The following is a 15864-nucleotide window of genomic DNA, read 5'->3' as shown; positions in this document are numbered from 1 at the left end:
GCAGTGATCTAGACACCCAGCTATAGAGTGACATACTCCTCCTTTCAGGAAAAGGGTTGTTTTTTTTTAATTCTAATGCAGAATAAAAGAATTGGAAACCGCAAAAGTTGCTGTGAAAGGGAATTGTCGTCCTCCAGTCAGCCGTAGAAGCTAGTCCCTCAGGGACTGTACCTGGCTCATCCAGCAGGTCCTCTTCCATACTGTTATTTACCAATTTGACACTTGAAGTAGCACGTACAGGAAAGATTGTATGGAGCACATGTATGCTGACAGGAGCCAGACTGTGCAGATAAGCTCTTTTGAAAGAGAAAAAGTATTGGTACCCAGTCAGAAACCATGCAAGTATTGATAGACTGCCCTGTTTCCCTCTGTCTTTCTTTGTATTGGATGCACACCCTCTTGCCTAACTGTAACCTGAACTAAACTGAGCATGATAATCCTCATGAAGGAATACTGTGTTTGCCTGCTTTATATAAGATGTATTGTGGAGTTCTCTTCTTTAACTTATAAGAAAATCAGAGCCTCATGTCACGGAAATGATGGCTGAACAAGGTCTTTGAAATTATAGGTCAGGAACAATAAAGGTCTTGTTAGGATTACACGTAATCTTTGCTATTAAAGTAAGATTCTGTTTGTGGAAAATAATGGCTCAGGTTTGAGTGAACTCAGGAGAAATACAAGATGGGGATGGTCCCAATATTTTAAAATGCCCCTTTTTTGTTGTTGTTGAAACTAACAATTAATGGGCCTTATGTTTCCAGAGGGCTTTAGGCCCGACATTTTCAAAAATGTTTTTGGTGCCCAACATGAGATACATTAATGGGGCCTGACTTTCAGAAGCCATATGCTCATCTTATATACTTAGCTTCTAGCTGATCATTAATATTATAAAATGAAGATTGTGATCTAGAACCCAATTAACAAGATCAAAAGATCAAGGTCTTCATGTATCTGCTAAAACATGATTTTTAGTCTCTTTAGTCTTTCACTCAGAGTAGATTTATTATTAAATGATTATAACCTCTGCTCTTTATAGTATAAAACATTAGGTATGGATAACTGACCTTAAAATCAGTGCTTAAACCTGATCGCATATGATATATGCAAAAATTCTTGAAGCACATGTATCTATTCTACGTAGCTCAATCTGCTCATATCTACTATATGCTGTATATGTATCACTATGCTTTGGTACAACTTCAATCAGAGTGTCTTCTTGCAAATGCCTGTGGCAAAATCAGTTTAAGCATCAGTGCTGTTCATGTGGATACATTAAACATTATTTTTGCTGATACTGGACTTTAATTTATATTTATTATGTATTTATTTTGGAAGGGAATGTAAAAGGTTAATGTAGTCCTGAAAAGTTATGCAGTAATTTATTTGATAGCACCCAAAATTGTACTAGATGCTTCACAGATGAATGACAGGACAGATACATTCCTGTCCTGTCATTTGCAACAATAAAATCACAGGATTATTCAGTTTAGGTGTACTCACAACCTGATAATTTAATAATATGGACCAGATTCTTGGGTTTGGCCCATACAAGTACACTATTTTTAAAGGGGATTTCTCTATCCCATCTCTAGCTGAGGAAAAGGGGAAAGATTCTCATCCAGCCATTGGACATAGTCTAAATTTTAATACTGACCCAATCCTGCTTTATAATCCCAAACATGTTGTTATTTAATTCCACTAAATCCCTAACCAAACTATCCCTTTATACATAATTTTCCCCGCACCCTCCGGGATACATTCCTCAATTCTCCCTCATAGAGCTAATCCTAGCTGTGTTAGTCTCACAATGGGTGTTCTTGTTTTGCTGTATTGTTTTACAAATTTAAGCAGTTATGATACGTCAACTAAGAAAGTGCAGCCATTTCCTGTATGGTTTTATTAATTAATTGATTTTTCAATTAAGAATCTATCAACTCCCATTTTTTTTACCAGAATTCCCAGCTCCTAAAGAGCCTGATCTCCTGTAGCTATCCAGGCTTACAGAACTTCCTATTCCAATTTCTCTTCCCTCAGAGACTTGACCTTAGTATCTCCACTCCAGTCATGCGTTTGGACAAAAGGACAATCAGTCAGAGAACTCATAAGCCTCTTGAGTTCTGGTTTTCCACTGCTGCTCTCCAGCAGGGTGAGAAGAATGTGAGGTGAAGAGTTCCTAAGCCTGAGCAAGGTCCTTCCCTCTTGGTCTTCCTGCCTTGAGTCCCAGTCTTGCCACTGACACTGTTGCTCCCTAGTGAGAGATTTGGGGGGGACTAAAGAATTCCTAGGACCCCCATGGATTATCCCTGTCCATCCTAAATCCCTACAGAGCTACTGCAGCTGCTCTTCTATGCAGGGGTGCCGGGGATATGAAGGGCTCCTGGGTCACAAGGCAAAGCCCAATGTCATCCTTGTACTTGAAAATACAATCTGCAGTGGTTGTTTGCTTATGTTGGTTGTTAGAGGGGAAAGAGGTGTCTTGCACTGATTTCCTTTACTACTTAAATGTCTGCTGCATGTCATGACCTTTGAGAAGCTAGCGCTTCTGTTGCTTTTGCCTTGCAGAACGAAGCTGGCATCTAACCAGAAGTTACTGTGTTTTCCTTCCTATAGAGTTTTTTCTGCAATTACATATGGTGCTATGGCACTTGGCGAGACGTTAACATTTGCACCTGAATATGCCAAAGCCAAATCAGGAGCCGCACACTTGTTTGCTCTGTTTGAAAGGACACCAGCCATTGATAGCTACAGCCAAGAAGGAGAAAAACCAGTGAGTGCAACTTCAGTTCTAAATGTACTGCACATGTCCTTGTTGCTAGCAGTTATCTCACCTCACTGAAACTTCTGCTTAGAATAAAGAAAAAGACAGGCTGGAAGGGTGGGTGTTTTGGGCTATGGTGAGGTGACAAGCCTTTTATCCATTCATCTCAGTACTTTTGTTGTTTATATTACAGCTGTGCTCAAAATGTACTGACACCTAATAATAAGTAACCTGTTAGTAATTGATTATATCCCTGCTAAGCTGTACACTGTAGCAAATTTATGAAACCTTGTGCTCCTAATACTGTCACCCTTGTTTTCTTCTTCTTCATCCTCTGTTGTGGTCTACACCCACCTGTCCTGTCATGTCCCGTATTTAGGCTTTGATCCTGCAATGTGTTCTACATAGGCAGACCCTTACACTGCACCCACCCCCAATGGGGAGTGGGTCTCCTGTGCCAAGCAGGTTGCAGTAGCAGGGCAAGTTCTTTGGGGGCAGGGACTGGCTTTTATCTTATGTTTGTACAATGCCCAGTATAACAAGGCCCTGATCCTAATGGTAGCATCTGGTTGCTACTGTGATACTAAAGATGCAATCCTTGACACACACACACAAAGGTCATAATCTAAAAAGACAAGAATCAGAACAAGGATGACCTTGTTCATCAGAGACTGAGACCCTTCCTCATTATTTGGTTCTGGTGGTGCCCATAGAGCAGGTGACATTAGATTAAATAATTTTTGTGTTTGGCTAAGTCCTGCGAGGACATAGCACATTACCATATACAGAGACAGAATCAGCTGCTACCATTGTCTTCCCTGCTAAGACTGAGCAACTTCTTTTCCTGGAAATGTAAGCATGGAGTCCAAGACCTAAAATTAAAGATTGATTATAGTAGAATAAAATTTGAAGAACAGTTAATAAGTGTTATATGGAACAGTTAGTCACCATCACACCCAGCATTGTCAGGATCGTTTAGAAATCTTTTGGTGAAAATAATAAAACAGGGGATCTGAGTACAACCAGGACATTTTTGGAATATGTCTGTAATAAATATTTCACTTGACTTAGGTGTTTTTAGGGCAAAGTGTTTAAAGAAGTCTTCTGTTTAAGTTTTAGAACACATGTGACATGAAAGTATTGCCCATCTCTTCTCACAGGCTACATTCAAAGGAGGTTTAGAGTTCCGTGAAGTGTCTTTCACTTACTCATCTCGCCCAGATGTTCCCATCTTGCAAGGCTTGTCTCTTCAGATTGAAAGAGGACAAACCATGGCATTTGTCGGCAGCAGTGGATGTGGGAAAAGCACTTCTGTTCAGCTTTTACAGAGATTCTATGACCCTCTCACAGGGCAAGTGGTAAGATTAAATTTTGATAATATCTGCACTAGTGATTTTATTGTTGTTTTTCTAAGCATGTGTTCCTACTTAAGCGTCACTGCTATTTTAAAAGCCCCAGTGACCAAGCTGCAGTGAACTGAGGCCAACTGGGATGCCTGATCTTATATTGATTCAGCAACTACTGAGCAGAGTGTGTCATGCAAGTTTTGTGGTCATTAGGTCAAATTCTGCCATATTGTACCAATTATAGCTGAAGTGAGTGAGCAGATTAGAAATTTTGGTTTATTGCTTCTTCCACTGGGCTTCTTCGCTGTCAGTATCCCACGTAACATCTCTTTTCCAGAACTAGGCCCACAAACATCAACTGTAAATTTTAAAAAAAAAATAACATCTCACAGTTTTTAGTCATAGTGAAAACTGTGTCCTCTGATCACTGACCTAAAGGAAATGTTACTTTTGGAAACTATGTAAATTTAATCTCATGGAGAATGATTGATTAATGACCAAGAGGAGTCCTCTTTGAGTCCTCTTTGCTAATGAACTGGCGTCAGAAAACAATGTTCCTTATAGTGCTACGCCACTTCAGAGATGGGCAGTACAAATCAGCTGATTCAGGCCTGAAACACCAGCGGGATCCCCAAGCTTTGTGACTCTACTCTTTTGGAAATACACAGGTGGAAAACACATGGCTCTCAAATTCATTACACAACCCCAGTTCACTTGCATTTAGTTAGAGTAATCAACCTTTGCAGTTAATCTGTGCTATGTTTATCCTTAAAACTTGCCTACACCAGAAATCTGCAGCAGTTTAACATAAATTAGTTTTTTAATCAATATAGTTAAGCTGATGCAACCCCCTGCATGGACTCTTATTTCATTTTAAGATTGCCTTCTTGTGGTTTAGCTTTAACCTGTTCCCAGTGGACTTAAGCTAACTCCCACGGTCTTCCCTGTAACCAAGCCATGTGGTGCGTCATAAGAGATACAATATAGCCAGGGAGCTGGCCCAAAGGGGACATGAGGCACAAAACTACAACTCCCATGAGGCACTGCTGCACATTAAAACAATGCAAGTTAATGTCAAGCTAAGTCAAAACAAAATATTGTAACACTTTCAAATGAAAATTTTTCAGAACTTTTCATTTCATGAAAAAAAAATATATTTTGACTTTTTATTTTGATTTTGGGATGAAAACAAATGTCAAAATATTGGAATTTCCCACGAGATCGAAATTTCAATTTTTGCTCAGCTCTCATCAGCACCAACACTAAAAACCAATGACACAATCAACACACTTAATAAAGTCAAGATATAAGGAGCTCAGTACTGAATGAGTCAGCTGACATCGGAGGTTGTTGCTGGTGCTGTGAAGTCTTCTCACCTGTTGCTGTGTCTGGAGGGTTTTTCAGAGGGGTTCAATATTCATTGCTGTTAATTCTTGATAGTTCTTTGAGTAATAAAAAATTATCAGAATAGCAAGAACTATCAGAATTGTAATGTTTGTGAATAAAGTCTGATTGAAATATCAGACACCCAATCTTGACTTGACATTTGTTGTTGCTGACAGCTGTTTGATGGCATCAATGCAAAACATTTGAATATCCAGTGGCTACGCTCTCAAATAGGAATAGTCTCCCAAGAGCCAGTGCTTTTTGACTGCAGCATAGCTGAGAATATTGCCTATGGGGATAACAGTCGGAATGTGCCATTGGATGAGATACGAGAAGTAGCAAAAGCAGCAAATATTCATTCTTTTATAGAAGAACTTCCTGAGGTAATCAAGTGACTCAAGTGTTAGGATATATCAAATATCAAGGTACTGAAAGGTCTGATGATTTTGATATTACAGCACTATTATCCTTATGTAGTTTTCTACATTATTGAAATAGGAATATTTGATTTAATGTTCAAATACTACTTTGGTTTTTTAAGTGAGATGTACTATTCCATGGGATTGTCCCCATCACCAGTAGGTCAATAGCTGAGGCACAGGGAGTGCACAAGACCAGTAGCAAGGGAGGGTATGTCTCTGCATTGCTCCCAACCTCAAACCATGCTCTGAGCCACAATGGGAAATCCAGTAATACCCCAGAATAGATTTTCTACTCTTTCTGCATCACAAAATTTAGAGGAGGGGCGGTGGGTAAAAGGAAACTTGTAGATTTATTTTTAATTCCACCTACAGTTGCAATGTAATGTAAACAAACTTTTACTTCATTAACTGTATGTTCTTATAACAGAAATACAACACCCGGGTTGGAGATAAAGGAACACAGCTCTCAGGTGGCCAGAAACAACGAATAGCGATTGCAAGGGCTCTTCTCCGGCAACCAAAAATTTTGTTGTTAGATGAGGCCACTTCTGCTCTTGATAATGAGAGTGAAAAGGTAACTTGCCTATGTTTAATTATAACGTACAACAATGTGTATCCATGGACTGGAGGCAGTAGTATGGAAACCAACAATAGTACTAAAGAAAGGACAAACATCCCATTTATTTTCATGTAGCGTTTAGTTTGAAACTTGGAGTGGAGTGGGTCATGCAGTATCAGACTCGGCCAGCTTTCTGACGGCTAAGTAGGGATCACAGCATCCATCGTTCCCTCTTGGGTATTTTCCTTTTCTTTTTATGACACAGTGTTAGTTGCTGTGGTGCTGACCTGCATATGAAGGGGGTGCAAGCACTGGAAGCAAGTTCTGTGTGCGTTTTAGTTTGGAGATAATCTCTTAGGGGGTTAATTTGTCTTCTGGTTTTTGAACACTTGAGTTTACCTACTCTACATTTTTTTTCCCACTATCAGACTCTGCTTTATTGCTATTTTGTGCTCCCACCTTTGGCTAACTTCTAACCTGGCTGCTGCAGTCAGGCAGTGCTCTCCAGCTTGCTAACTCAGATCATTTCACATTCGTCTCCACTCTTCCTCTTCCTCCCCGCCACCTCTCTCTAGTATCTTCCTTGAAGGAAGAGAATTGCAGCTGTGTTTGTACAGGCTGTGCAGTGCCTAAGATTATTTTATGGACTAATGAGATTACTTGCTCAGGAATGTTTTAAGACTACTGTAGACCTTGCTGAAGCCTGCTCACTACCACTTAATACAGCATTGCACTGCTTAAGGTCACAGTAGCACGTCCCGCTCTTCTGTAATTTAGCTGGACATACCTGCTGATACCATTGTATATTTGAATAAGTGTCCTAGAAGAATAACTGTACAAATAGGACTGTACATTCTGAATTGGTACCCAATTGAACTTGCATTATTTTGCTTATCTGAACTGAGATGGGTATAGTAGTTCTCAAAATGAGCTTAAAAGCAGTGATTACAGTGGTGTGAGAAAAACACTGGAAATCCAACAGAATCCTGTGAGATCCTCCAGAACTTCATGGGATTTCATGGATTTTCCTGCGACCTTGGTACAGCCACAGCAGGTCACTACGAAAAGGCCAGATGTTCATACCCTGACTCTCACTGAGTAGCACCTTCCTCCACAAGTAGCTTCATTGAAATCAGTGGTGACAGAGTATGGCCCTCAGTGCCTTAACGGCCAAATAGGAAAGAAAATTGTTAAAATCGTCTTCCCATTTTGGACAGACATCACTCTCCCTATACTGATTTTGGAGGAAGAGCCACATGCGTTTTGCCAAGGCCCTGTCTATACCACAGATTTAATCATGTTGAAACACCATTGAGAATCTGTGGTTACTTGTCTGGATGGTGGCAGGGTGGAGGAGAAATATGTGTTTCCTAGGTTAGGGAACTATGTTTTATCTTGCACAGTTAACAAGTTAAAGGATGGTCCCTAATACGTTTTGTGTTTTCTGCCCTCAAAAGCAAGACAAAAATACATTATACTATGGTCACACTACAAAACTGCTCAACGACTATGATTAGATACTATAAAGCCTCTGCCAGCATAGCCCCCTCATGTAGGCACAGCATGCACTGGCAGAAGGAGTTTTTCTGCTGGTGAAGGAACACCCCCTCCCAAAGTTAGCTAAGCCGACAGAATCCCTCTTCTGTCCGCCTAGCTGTGTCTACACTTGAAGTTTTGTCAGCAGAGCTATAGCTCTAGCAGGTGGTTTTTTTTCACACCCTTAACTGACTTAGCTATACTGATACAGGTTTTACGCCAAGCCTGTTTTAAATGTGGCTTTGTATGTGTAAGTACGGCCTAAACTTTTGTGCCATGGATGGAAGACTGTTCCTATACTTAACCTCCCCCCAAGAGAAATATTTATTTTGGCTTACTGAAATGTCCAGACTTGTCTTTCCCCATGTAGACCAGCCTTTAGGGCAGTGGGTGCAGTAGGCAAATTCAAAGTTGAAATTCCCTACTGTGGCTGTAATTGTTGAAGTGTAACACAGAGAACCTGCAGCCTTCTTACCACTCTTTCATCCTATTCAGATCAGACTTGGCTAAATTTGATTTAAAAATGCCTGTGACCTGTGTACACTACATCTTCCACTGGTGGAAGTGTGCTGTTGGTCAATTACAGATCCAAATTTTGCCAGTGTAGGGGCAACAGTTCTGAGAAGGTATTAAAACCAAGTCCATAATGTCTTCTGTTTTTTTCCCTAGGTGGTGCAACAGGCCCTTGACCAGGCACGGAAAGGAAGGACCTGTATTGTGATTGCACATAGGCTGTCCACAGTACAGAACGCAGATGTCATTGTTGTTATTAACAATGGAAAAATAATAGAACAAGGAACTCATCAACAACTAATGGCAAAGCGTGAAGCCTATTTTAATTTAGTAAATGCACAAACACAGCTCTAAAACAAGGATAGCCCCTGAGGCCTTCTTTAGAAATGAGCTGTCAGGAAAAAGAGTAGTTAGCATGCAGAGGATGTGATCTGACCTTATGGGCTTACCAGCAACTCTTCTTTGGACACACACATGCTCCGCAGGACCTGGAGTAGTTTAACTTGCTCAGCGTTCTTGCCTTTGGAGTAGAAAGATGCCCTTTTTGCGAAATCCATGTTGGAGAGGTTTAAACCATAGGCTGGGGTTTAATACTGAGTCAGTGGGAACATGGATAAACCTCTCTTTCTCATGTTATCTGCAGACCATGTTTCAGTATTTCCCTCAGGTGGGCTACTCTGTTCCCTCTGCCTGCTCCATAAAATATGCAACTGGACGGGAACTCTTTGCTTTAGCAGATATGTAGAGATGTAGCTATAATTATAATTATATATCATTTGAAATCAATGTTAGAGTTCTTCTTTTTTTTTTTTATAAAAGTTGGTTTAAATCATTACATGTTTGCTATTGTTGAAACTAGTGATGGGCCTGACCTGATCAAACAACCTAAAATTTGTAAAAAGTTTAGATCCATATTCAGGCTTCATTACATAATGCATCTTGAGTTTCAATTAGTTACTAATCCACTAACTCATAAATCCCAATTTAAACTGTTACAGAATCCCTGCTAGGGATTTTAATAGGCTGTATTATTTTTAGATCTGCCATTGAGTTTATGGGTATTTAAGTTTTCCTTCTGCTTCTTTTCTGCATTAGAAATATTGTATTTTATTATTATTTGTATTGCCATAGCACTTGGGAGCTCTGATCATGGATCAGGACCCCGCTGTGCGAGGTGCTGTACATACACAGAACAAAAAGACCATATCTGCCCTCAAGAGCTTACAATATAAGTGTGTACATATAAGACGAGACAACAAATGGGTATAAAAAGACAAGGAAACAATGAGACAATATCTTAATTTCACTGTTTTTGTGGAGTCTTTAAGGATTAGAGAACTGGCTTAGGAATGTTCTCAGCTCACAACTGATGGTGGAAGGTACTGAATCTTCCCAAAGCTTTGCTCCCAAGCGTTTGTCAAGAATTTGAGTTAAATGAGTGTGAACAAAAATCCTGTCCCTCTCAGTTTGCTCAAGTTTCCATCTCTTGCAATGTCATAATCCTACTAGTTCGCCATTCCCCAAAGGAATTCTGCAGCAATATGAAAAAATCAAGCGGTTATAATTCTCCTTTAAAAACAAGGCCTTGTCTCTTTAGCAGTCACTTTTAAGAGTGGCCCAATTTCCAAGAGACATTTTATATTTAATCAAGTTCTTATGATTCTGTTAAGGGGGTTAGGAAATTATAAACTAACTGTGAAAGCTGTCAAAGGGTTAAAAGTTTTTTTTTTCTTTAAAATGCTAAAGGCTAAATCCTCACATTATCTGTGCATCTTTTTTTAGAAAAGCCACTTAAATATAGTCTAATCTTGGCTGCAATATACAGGTTATGATATATGGGATCCTTTCAAACTGTGTGTGCTAAGTGTGTTCCGAGTTTGGGGTAAATTTATCTCCCAAAGGTCTTAGCCCAAAGCGTAACTAATTCAGATTCTGCTATGCAGAGCCTAGCATAAGTCAGGCCAATCCTACTGAAAGGTTTATTTCTACCTATAGGTGAAGTGACTAAAGCAGCAGCTACAGCTTCCTCAGATATGGATAGATATATAGAATTCCCTATTATATCACTTAATATAATGAAGTGTCCTTAATTCAGAACAGTGTAGACATTCACATGTATAAAATATATAAAATGCAAATATTAACAATTGAAAGCAATCTGGATTAAGGACACTTCATGGAAGAATACATTCCATAAATCCACAGATATTCAGGCAGTTTATGAAGCATCTAATCCTACTCACATATATTTCATCCTGCATACAGGGAAACATTAGATAAGTGTCCCTGTTCACAGCATGGAATATGACAGTAAGAGACAGCTTCTCTACACTGGCCTGCAAGGTGGACTATGGAGGGGTGAATTGCACAGCACACCAAAGAATTGTGCTCTAACTGCCCCCATGTGGCGGCTGCTGGCGCAAACTAAAAGGTACCTAGTTCATGGTAATAGAGTCCCATTTGAAAGAGGTGTGCTCTGCAATTCACACCCCCATAGTCCACACTATGGCACAGAGAAGACATAGCCTTAGACATAGTCTATTTCTGTTTCTCAAAATATCCAGTCTTATCTTACGATATTTGACTAAAAAAGGCTTTTCAACCAAACAAAATGTACACACAAAAAACAATTTTCAACATTTTTCAGGTTTTCATCAAAAACAAAAAAGAGTCAAAATATTTGGATTAAAATTAAACAAACTTCATTTTCATCAAAAATATTTGGGGAGGGGGGAATAATTTCCCAACCAGCTCTGATTATTGGACCTCCCACCCAGAACCAGACCAAGTGTGTTCCAGCCCATTCCAGCTTATCCAGAGTAGTACATTAGAAGTTCGGCCTCTTTCATTCAGATTAACAAATCATTTTATAATGCTACTCATATCATGCAGTTACTCTTAATTACCATGGTTTATCTTCACAGATTATAAAACCCGAAGGGGCCATTATGATAATCTAATCTGAACTCCTACACAGCACAGGCCAGAGGACTTAATTTCTGTTTGAACTAGAGCATGTCTTCTAGACAAAAATCAGTCTTGATTTTTTTTTTAAATTTTCCTCAGAAGAATCCAGCACAACCCTTGCTAAATTGTCCCGCTGTGCTGGTTCATAACACCATTGAAATTTAGCCCAGCTGCTCCTCCATCATGACAGAAGAGTGGCAGGGCCAAATCTGCCACCCTAAGAGCTGGTCTACACTAAGGCTATAAATTGACCTAAATTAGGCTACTTCACTTATGTAAGTTACGTAACTGAATATGAGGTAACTTAGATTGACTTACAGCAGTGTGTACACCACGCTATGTCAATGGGAGATGCTCTCCCGCCAGCTTACCTTCCGCCTCTTGGGGAGGTGAAGTACAAACATCAATGGGAGAGTGCTCTGTCATTGACTTAGCGTGTCTTCACCAGACCCATTAAATCGACACCGCTGCATCAATCGTAGCAGTCCTGATTTAGCCAAAAGTATAGGCAAGCCCTAAGTCTGTGAGGATGGAGGTGCACACTGAAGTTTTACTTAGGACAGCAGATTGTCTTGAGTGGCCTCTGATCCTAGATCTTTGCAAACTGTGGCTGGAGAAAGCTTTGTTGATGAATCCTCACTGTTACCTTTATTTTCATCATCTTTAATCATAACCCAGTAACAGCCCTCACATTGATGCATCATTCCACCTTTCTTGTTCTCATAAAAAAATTTCTTAAATTAATGCTTCATGGATAAATCCTTGTCCAGTTTAAAATTATACATTTACTAATTGATTTAAAAATATTGCAGTATACAAATTTTCAAAGAGACTCTGCAACACAAATTAAAATGTTGTTACAATTATAATGAGAGGGCGACACAGCTTTTTATTTATTTGTACAGTAGCTCTGAACTATGGAAACTCATCAATAATATTCTGCATCAGTTCCAAGTGCTTACCTTATGTTATGACCCCCTCCCTCCCCACCAGCCCTTCCCTGCACCCTTTATTTCACCACTGAATGCCCATTTTTCTACTTTTGCCATAAGAGTTGTCATAGTTCTTTCCACACTGCTTCACATGCATGGAGCATTCTCTGACTTAAGCCATAAAGCTGTTATCTTCTCCTCAGACAGATCCACTCCTACTCTGACACCCACAATAAATCAACTAATGAGTAAAGGATGAGTGGGTCAGTAGTTGGAAATACCTGATTTTATTTATTTTTAAGATCCCAACACATTCACATACTTTCAGTGATTTGGAAACTTTAAATTGTGCAATAGCTAACCTACATGGGGTTATATTTTCATTACCTCTAACCCTTCTTCGTCTTGTCATATCCCTTACTTTGTCTCATTTCACTCTTTTTAGGGTGAGGGCTGTAAGTATGTAGAAAAGTGTGTTTGTGGGGTTTTTTGGTTTTTTGGGGGGAGAGGGTTGTACAATGAGATACCTAAGGTATACAAAATTGTAGTGTAAACAGGGCAAGGTATATTTTACCTTAATTTAGCTAGTCAAGATGAGCCTAAGATGAGATTTATCGTCTCAACCAGATAAATTAGGAAAAATTACAACTTTCCCCGTCTACACTAGAGTTTTACAACATGTTCGCTATCATGTTGTAAAAATATACCTTTTTTCCTAATGTAGACATGGCCTGTGTCTACCTGAGCACCTACCACAAGGGCACCTCAGTGCTGATTGGGGGCTTTGAGCACTACCATGGTGTTAACAGGCAAAACAATAATCTGTATATTGAGGAGAAGATAGGATGCTTCTTTGGTCAGAGCACAGGAAGGAGTCAGAATGTCGGTCCAACCCTACCACAAACATCCTGTGTGACGTAGGGCAAGTTACTCAGCCTCTTTGCCTTAGGCCAGATCTACATTGCAAAGTTTTGTTGGCATAGCTATGTCAGTCAGGAAAAAAATCCACAACCCAGACCAACATAACTATGCCAGCAAACACAACACATACCTATGTAGACACAGCTATGATGGCAAAAGAGTCCTTTTGATGATATAGCTTATGTCATTCAAGGGGACAGTTTACCTATTCCAACAAAAGATCTCCTTATGCCTGTAATGGGCTTTGCTGTTGTAATGATTAGTGTAGTAGACAGCATCTCCACCAGGAGATGGGGCTATATCTTTATCTTAGTGTTAAGTTGTTGTCTTGTATGTTATGTTGTTGATAGAACCTAGGGTGTAGCAGGCTGTTCAGTGCTGCCTGTGTGTGCTGGAGTTGTTACTCACATAGGGTGACCAGATGTCACAATACTAGGGGCTTTGTCTTTAGGGCTTGTCTTCACTACCGCAGTACATCTGGTGAAGATGCACTAAGTTGACGGGAGAGTGACTCCTGCTGACATTGTGTGGTGTAGACAGCGCTTTAAGTCGATGTAACTTACGTCGCTTAGGAGGGTGGGTTTTTTCACATCCCTGAGCGACATAAGTTACATAGACTTAAGCAATAATATAGACAAGCCCTCTTACATGCGACTATTTGCCTCCCCCCCGCGCGAAAAAGTGTCCCAATTTTTCACACTCGCTATCTGATCACCATATACTTGCAGTGTCCTAATAAATATCCATGAATCTATAAACACATATTACACTGTACAGATGTGCTGTATCAGCAAAGCCTTTCTAGTGTAGATTTTACCTTAGTTTCCCCATTTGGAAAATAGGACTCAATGAGCTTTGAGAATCTTGTCAGGAAGATACTGTAGAAGTGCAAAGCATTTTCAGATTAATTTCAGAAAAACAGCAACATTTTAAGATCTGTATTGTCATAAAAATACCCTGTTTTATCTAATAAATTCAGGCATTATTACCATAATTGATTAAATGTCTTTGTAACAGTCTTCAATAGCTGGACCTTGCGACTCAACCAAAGATGTCACTTTCCTTTAAGCATCTATTTAGTTTCATTGTTGCTTTCCTAACTTAGTTCTACCTGGCCAACTTAAATTTCCATCAGAACTCTGTAGATTTCCATAACCCCTCCTCTTTTTCTTTTTTTTAGGAGAATATTTTTTATAAACATGACACTCACAAGGTGCTGCATCTTGACTGTGATCTTTACAAGTAATGACTGCAAAGCTATGACTCTTGAAGAGTCAGGCCTGCTCTTTATTTAGCCTGAAGGAGATTGAGTCTCCTCCTCAGTAACTGAGCATTCTGTCTTTGCAGTATTCCCAGGGTCTCCAGTGCAGAGCATCACCGCTAGACCAGTTTAATATCTTGGTTTCCTGCATGGAAAAGTGCCACCACTAGATTAGTTTGCAGTGGCACTTGCACTGTGCTAGATAATTCCCCAGAAACAGGATAAAATATTTTAAAGTGTGTAAGGCCTTGGCTACACAGGGAAATTGACCAGCATATTTATTGCAGCATGGGGAGTTATCCCAGAATACAGGTTTCTTCTACGATATTTCTACTCACATTGGTAGTACTACGGTTGTATTTCTTTCCTTTATGGATTATTGCTACAATGACCTTTCGCACCTCACTTACTAAACCGGGAAGGAGCGTAGCCCTAGCACTATTTATGCCCATTTTAGAGAGTGTGGCCTAACAATATTTTATCCCATTGTGTAACTTGTTTTAATACTTGTACCATAAATAACATATACGATATAGGAATGATAGATCATAGGTTTTTATTAAAGTGAGTTTGTACCCTCATAAGTCTAAGTTTAAACAGTTTAAGGAACTTGTGTACAAATCCTCTAGTTGTAGAGTTAGATTCGCTGCAGGGCATTTAACAGAGCAAGAAAGATGTGGTATATAGCCTCCATTGATTTTTGTATTTGGCTTCTCTGACATCCAGGGCATTTTACCCCAAGATATTACTTAAAATAGAGGAATACTTCTCCTTTTACCAGAAATAGAATTCTAAAGTGTGTACAAACAGGATCTGTGTAAAAACGAGTGTCCTTTGAGCACTAAGTACCTAGTCTGTACATAGGACTAAACATCAATGAAAAATGTAGTTTTCCATGCATCAGATCAAAGCAGTAAAAGACACTATGAAAGTATATGCTGTTGCCATATATTCTTCATCATATTTGTTACACCTTTTCTGTTTTGTAAGTAAAATGTTTAAACTTAAGTGAATTGAAATGATGGAAGACTAAGGGATCCAAGAAGAATCATAGCAGGACATGTTCAGTTATCCATACCAGCTCTAACTTGGCAAGACAGAAAGTGGTTGGTTGGTTGTAGTTCTGGATATCTTCAGAATCCAGATATGATCACAAGAAACACCTGATTACTTTTATATGGGCAGCTTCTAGTTACATACTTAATTATACATATAATCTAGAAACAGTGGGAAAGTGACAGCCAAGTGAGGTATTCTCACACC

At 39.4% G+C, this 15864-nt stretch overlaps 2 protein-coding genes across 9 annotated transcripts in view; one reads left to right on the top strand and one right to left on the bottom strand.

Annotated features, from left to right (window-relative positions):
• ABCB5 (ATP binding cassette subfamily B member 5) overlaps positions 1 to 14334 on the top strand; it is a 75855-nt gene extending 61521 nt beyond the window's left edge. For 6 of the 8 annotated variants that reach the window (XM_073333753.1, XM_073333762.1, XM_073333754.1 and 3 more), the window contains 5 exons: positions 2611 to 2767; positions 3919 to 4116; positions 5667 to 5873; positions 6340 to 6486; positions 8677 to 14334. In XM_073333753.1, the coding sequence (XP_073189854.1) occupies positions 2611 to 2767; positions 3919 to 4116; positions 5667 to 5873; positions 6340 to 6486; positions 8677 to 8874 (907 nt within the window). In that variant the 3' untranslated portion in view covers positions 8875 to 14334. Of the gene's footprint in view, positions 1 to 2610; positions 2768 to 3918; positions 4117 to 5666; positions 5874 to 6339; positions 6487 to 8676 lie in introns of those variants that run through there. The other 2 variants (XM_073333759.1, XM_073333757.1) reach the window with 2 other exon arrangements.
• The window catches only part of SP8 (Sp8 transcription factor), a 65482-nt gene that overhangs the window by 35074 nt on the left and 14544 nt on the right, over positions 1 to 15864 (bottom strand). The gene's annotated exons all lie outside the window — the stretch shown is intronic.

The sequence above is a fragment of the Lepidochelys kempii genome, chromosome 2 (assembly GCF_965140265.1).
Source record: "Lepidochelys kempii isolate rLepKem1 chromosome 2, rLepKem1.hap2, whole genome shotgun sequence".
Classification (NCBI taxonomy): domain Eukaryota; kingdom Metazoa; phylum Chordata; order Testudines; family Cheloniidae; genus Lepidochelys; species Lepidochelys kempii.
This window is presented reverse-complemented; position numbering and strand designations above follow the sequence as displayed.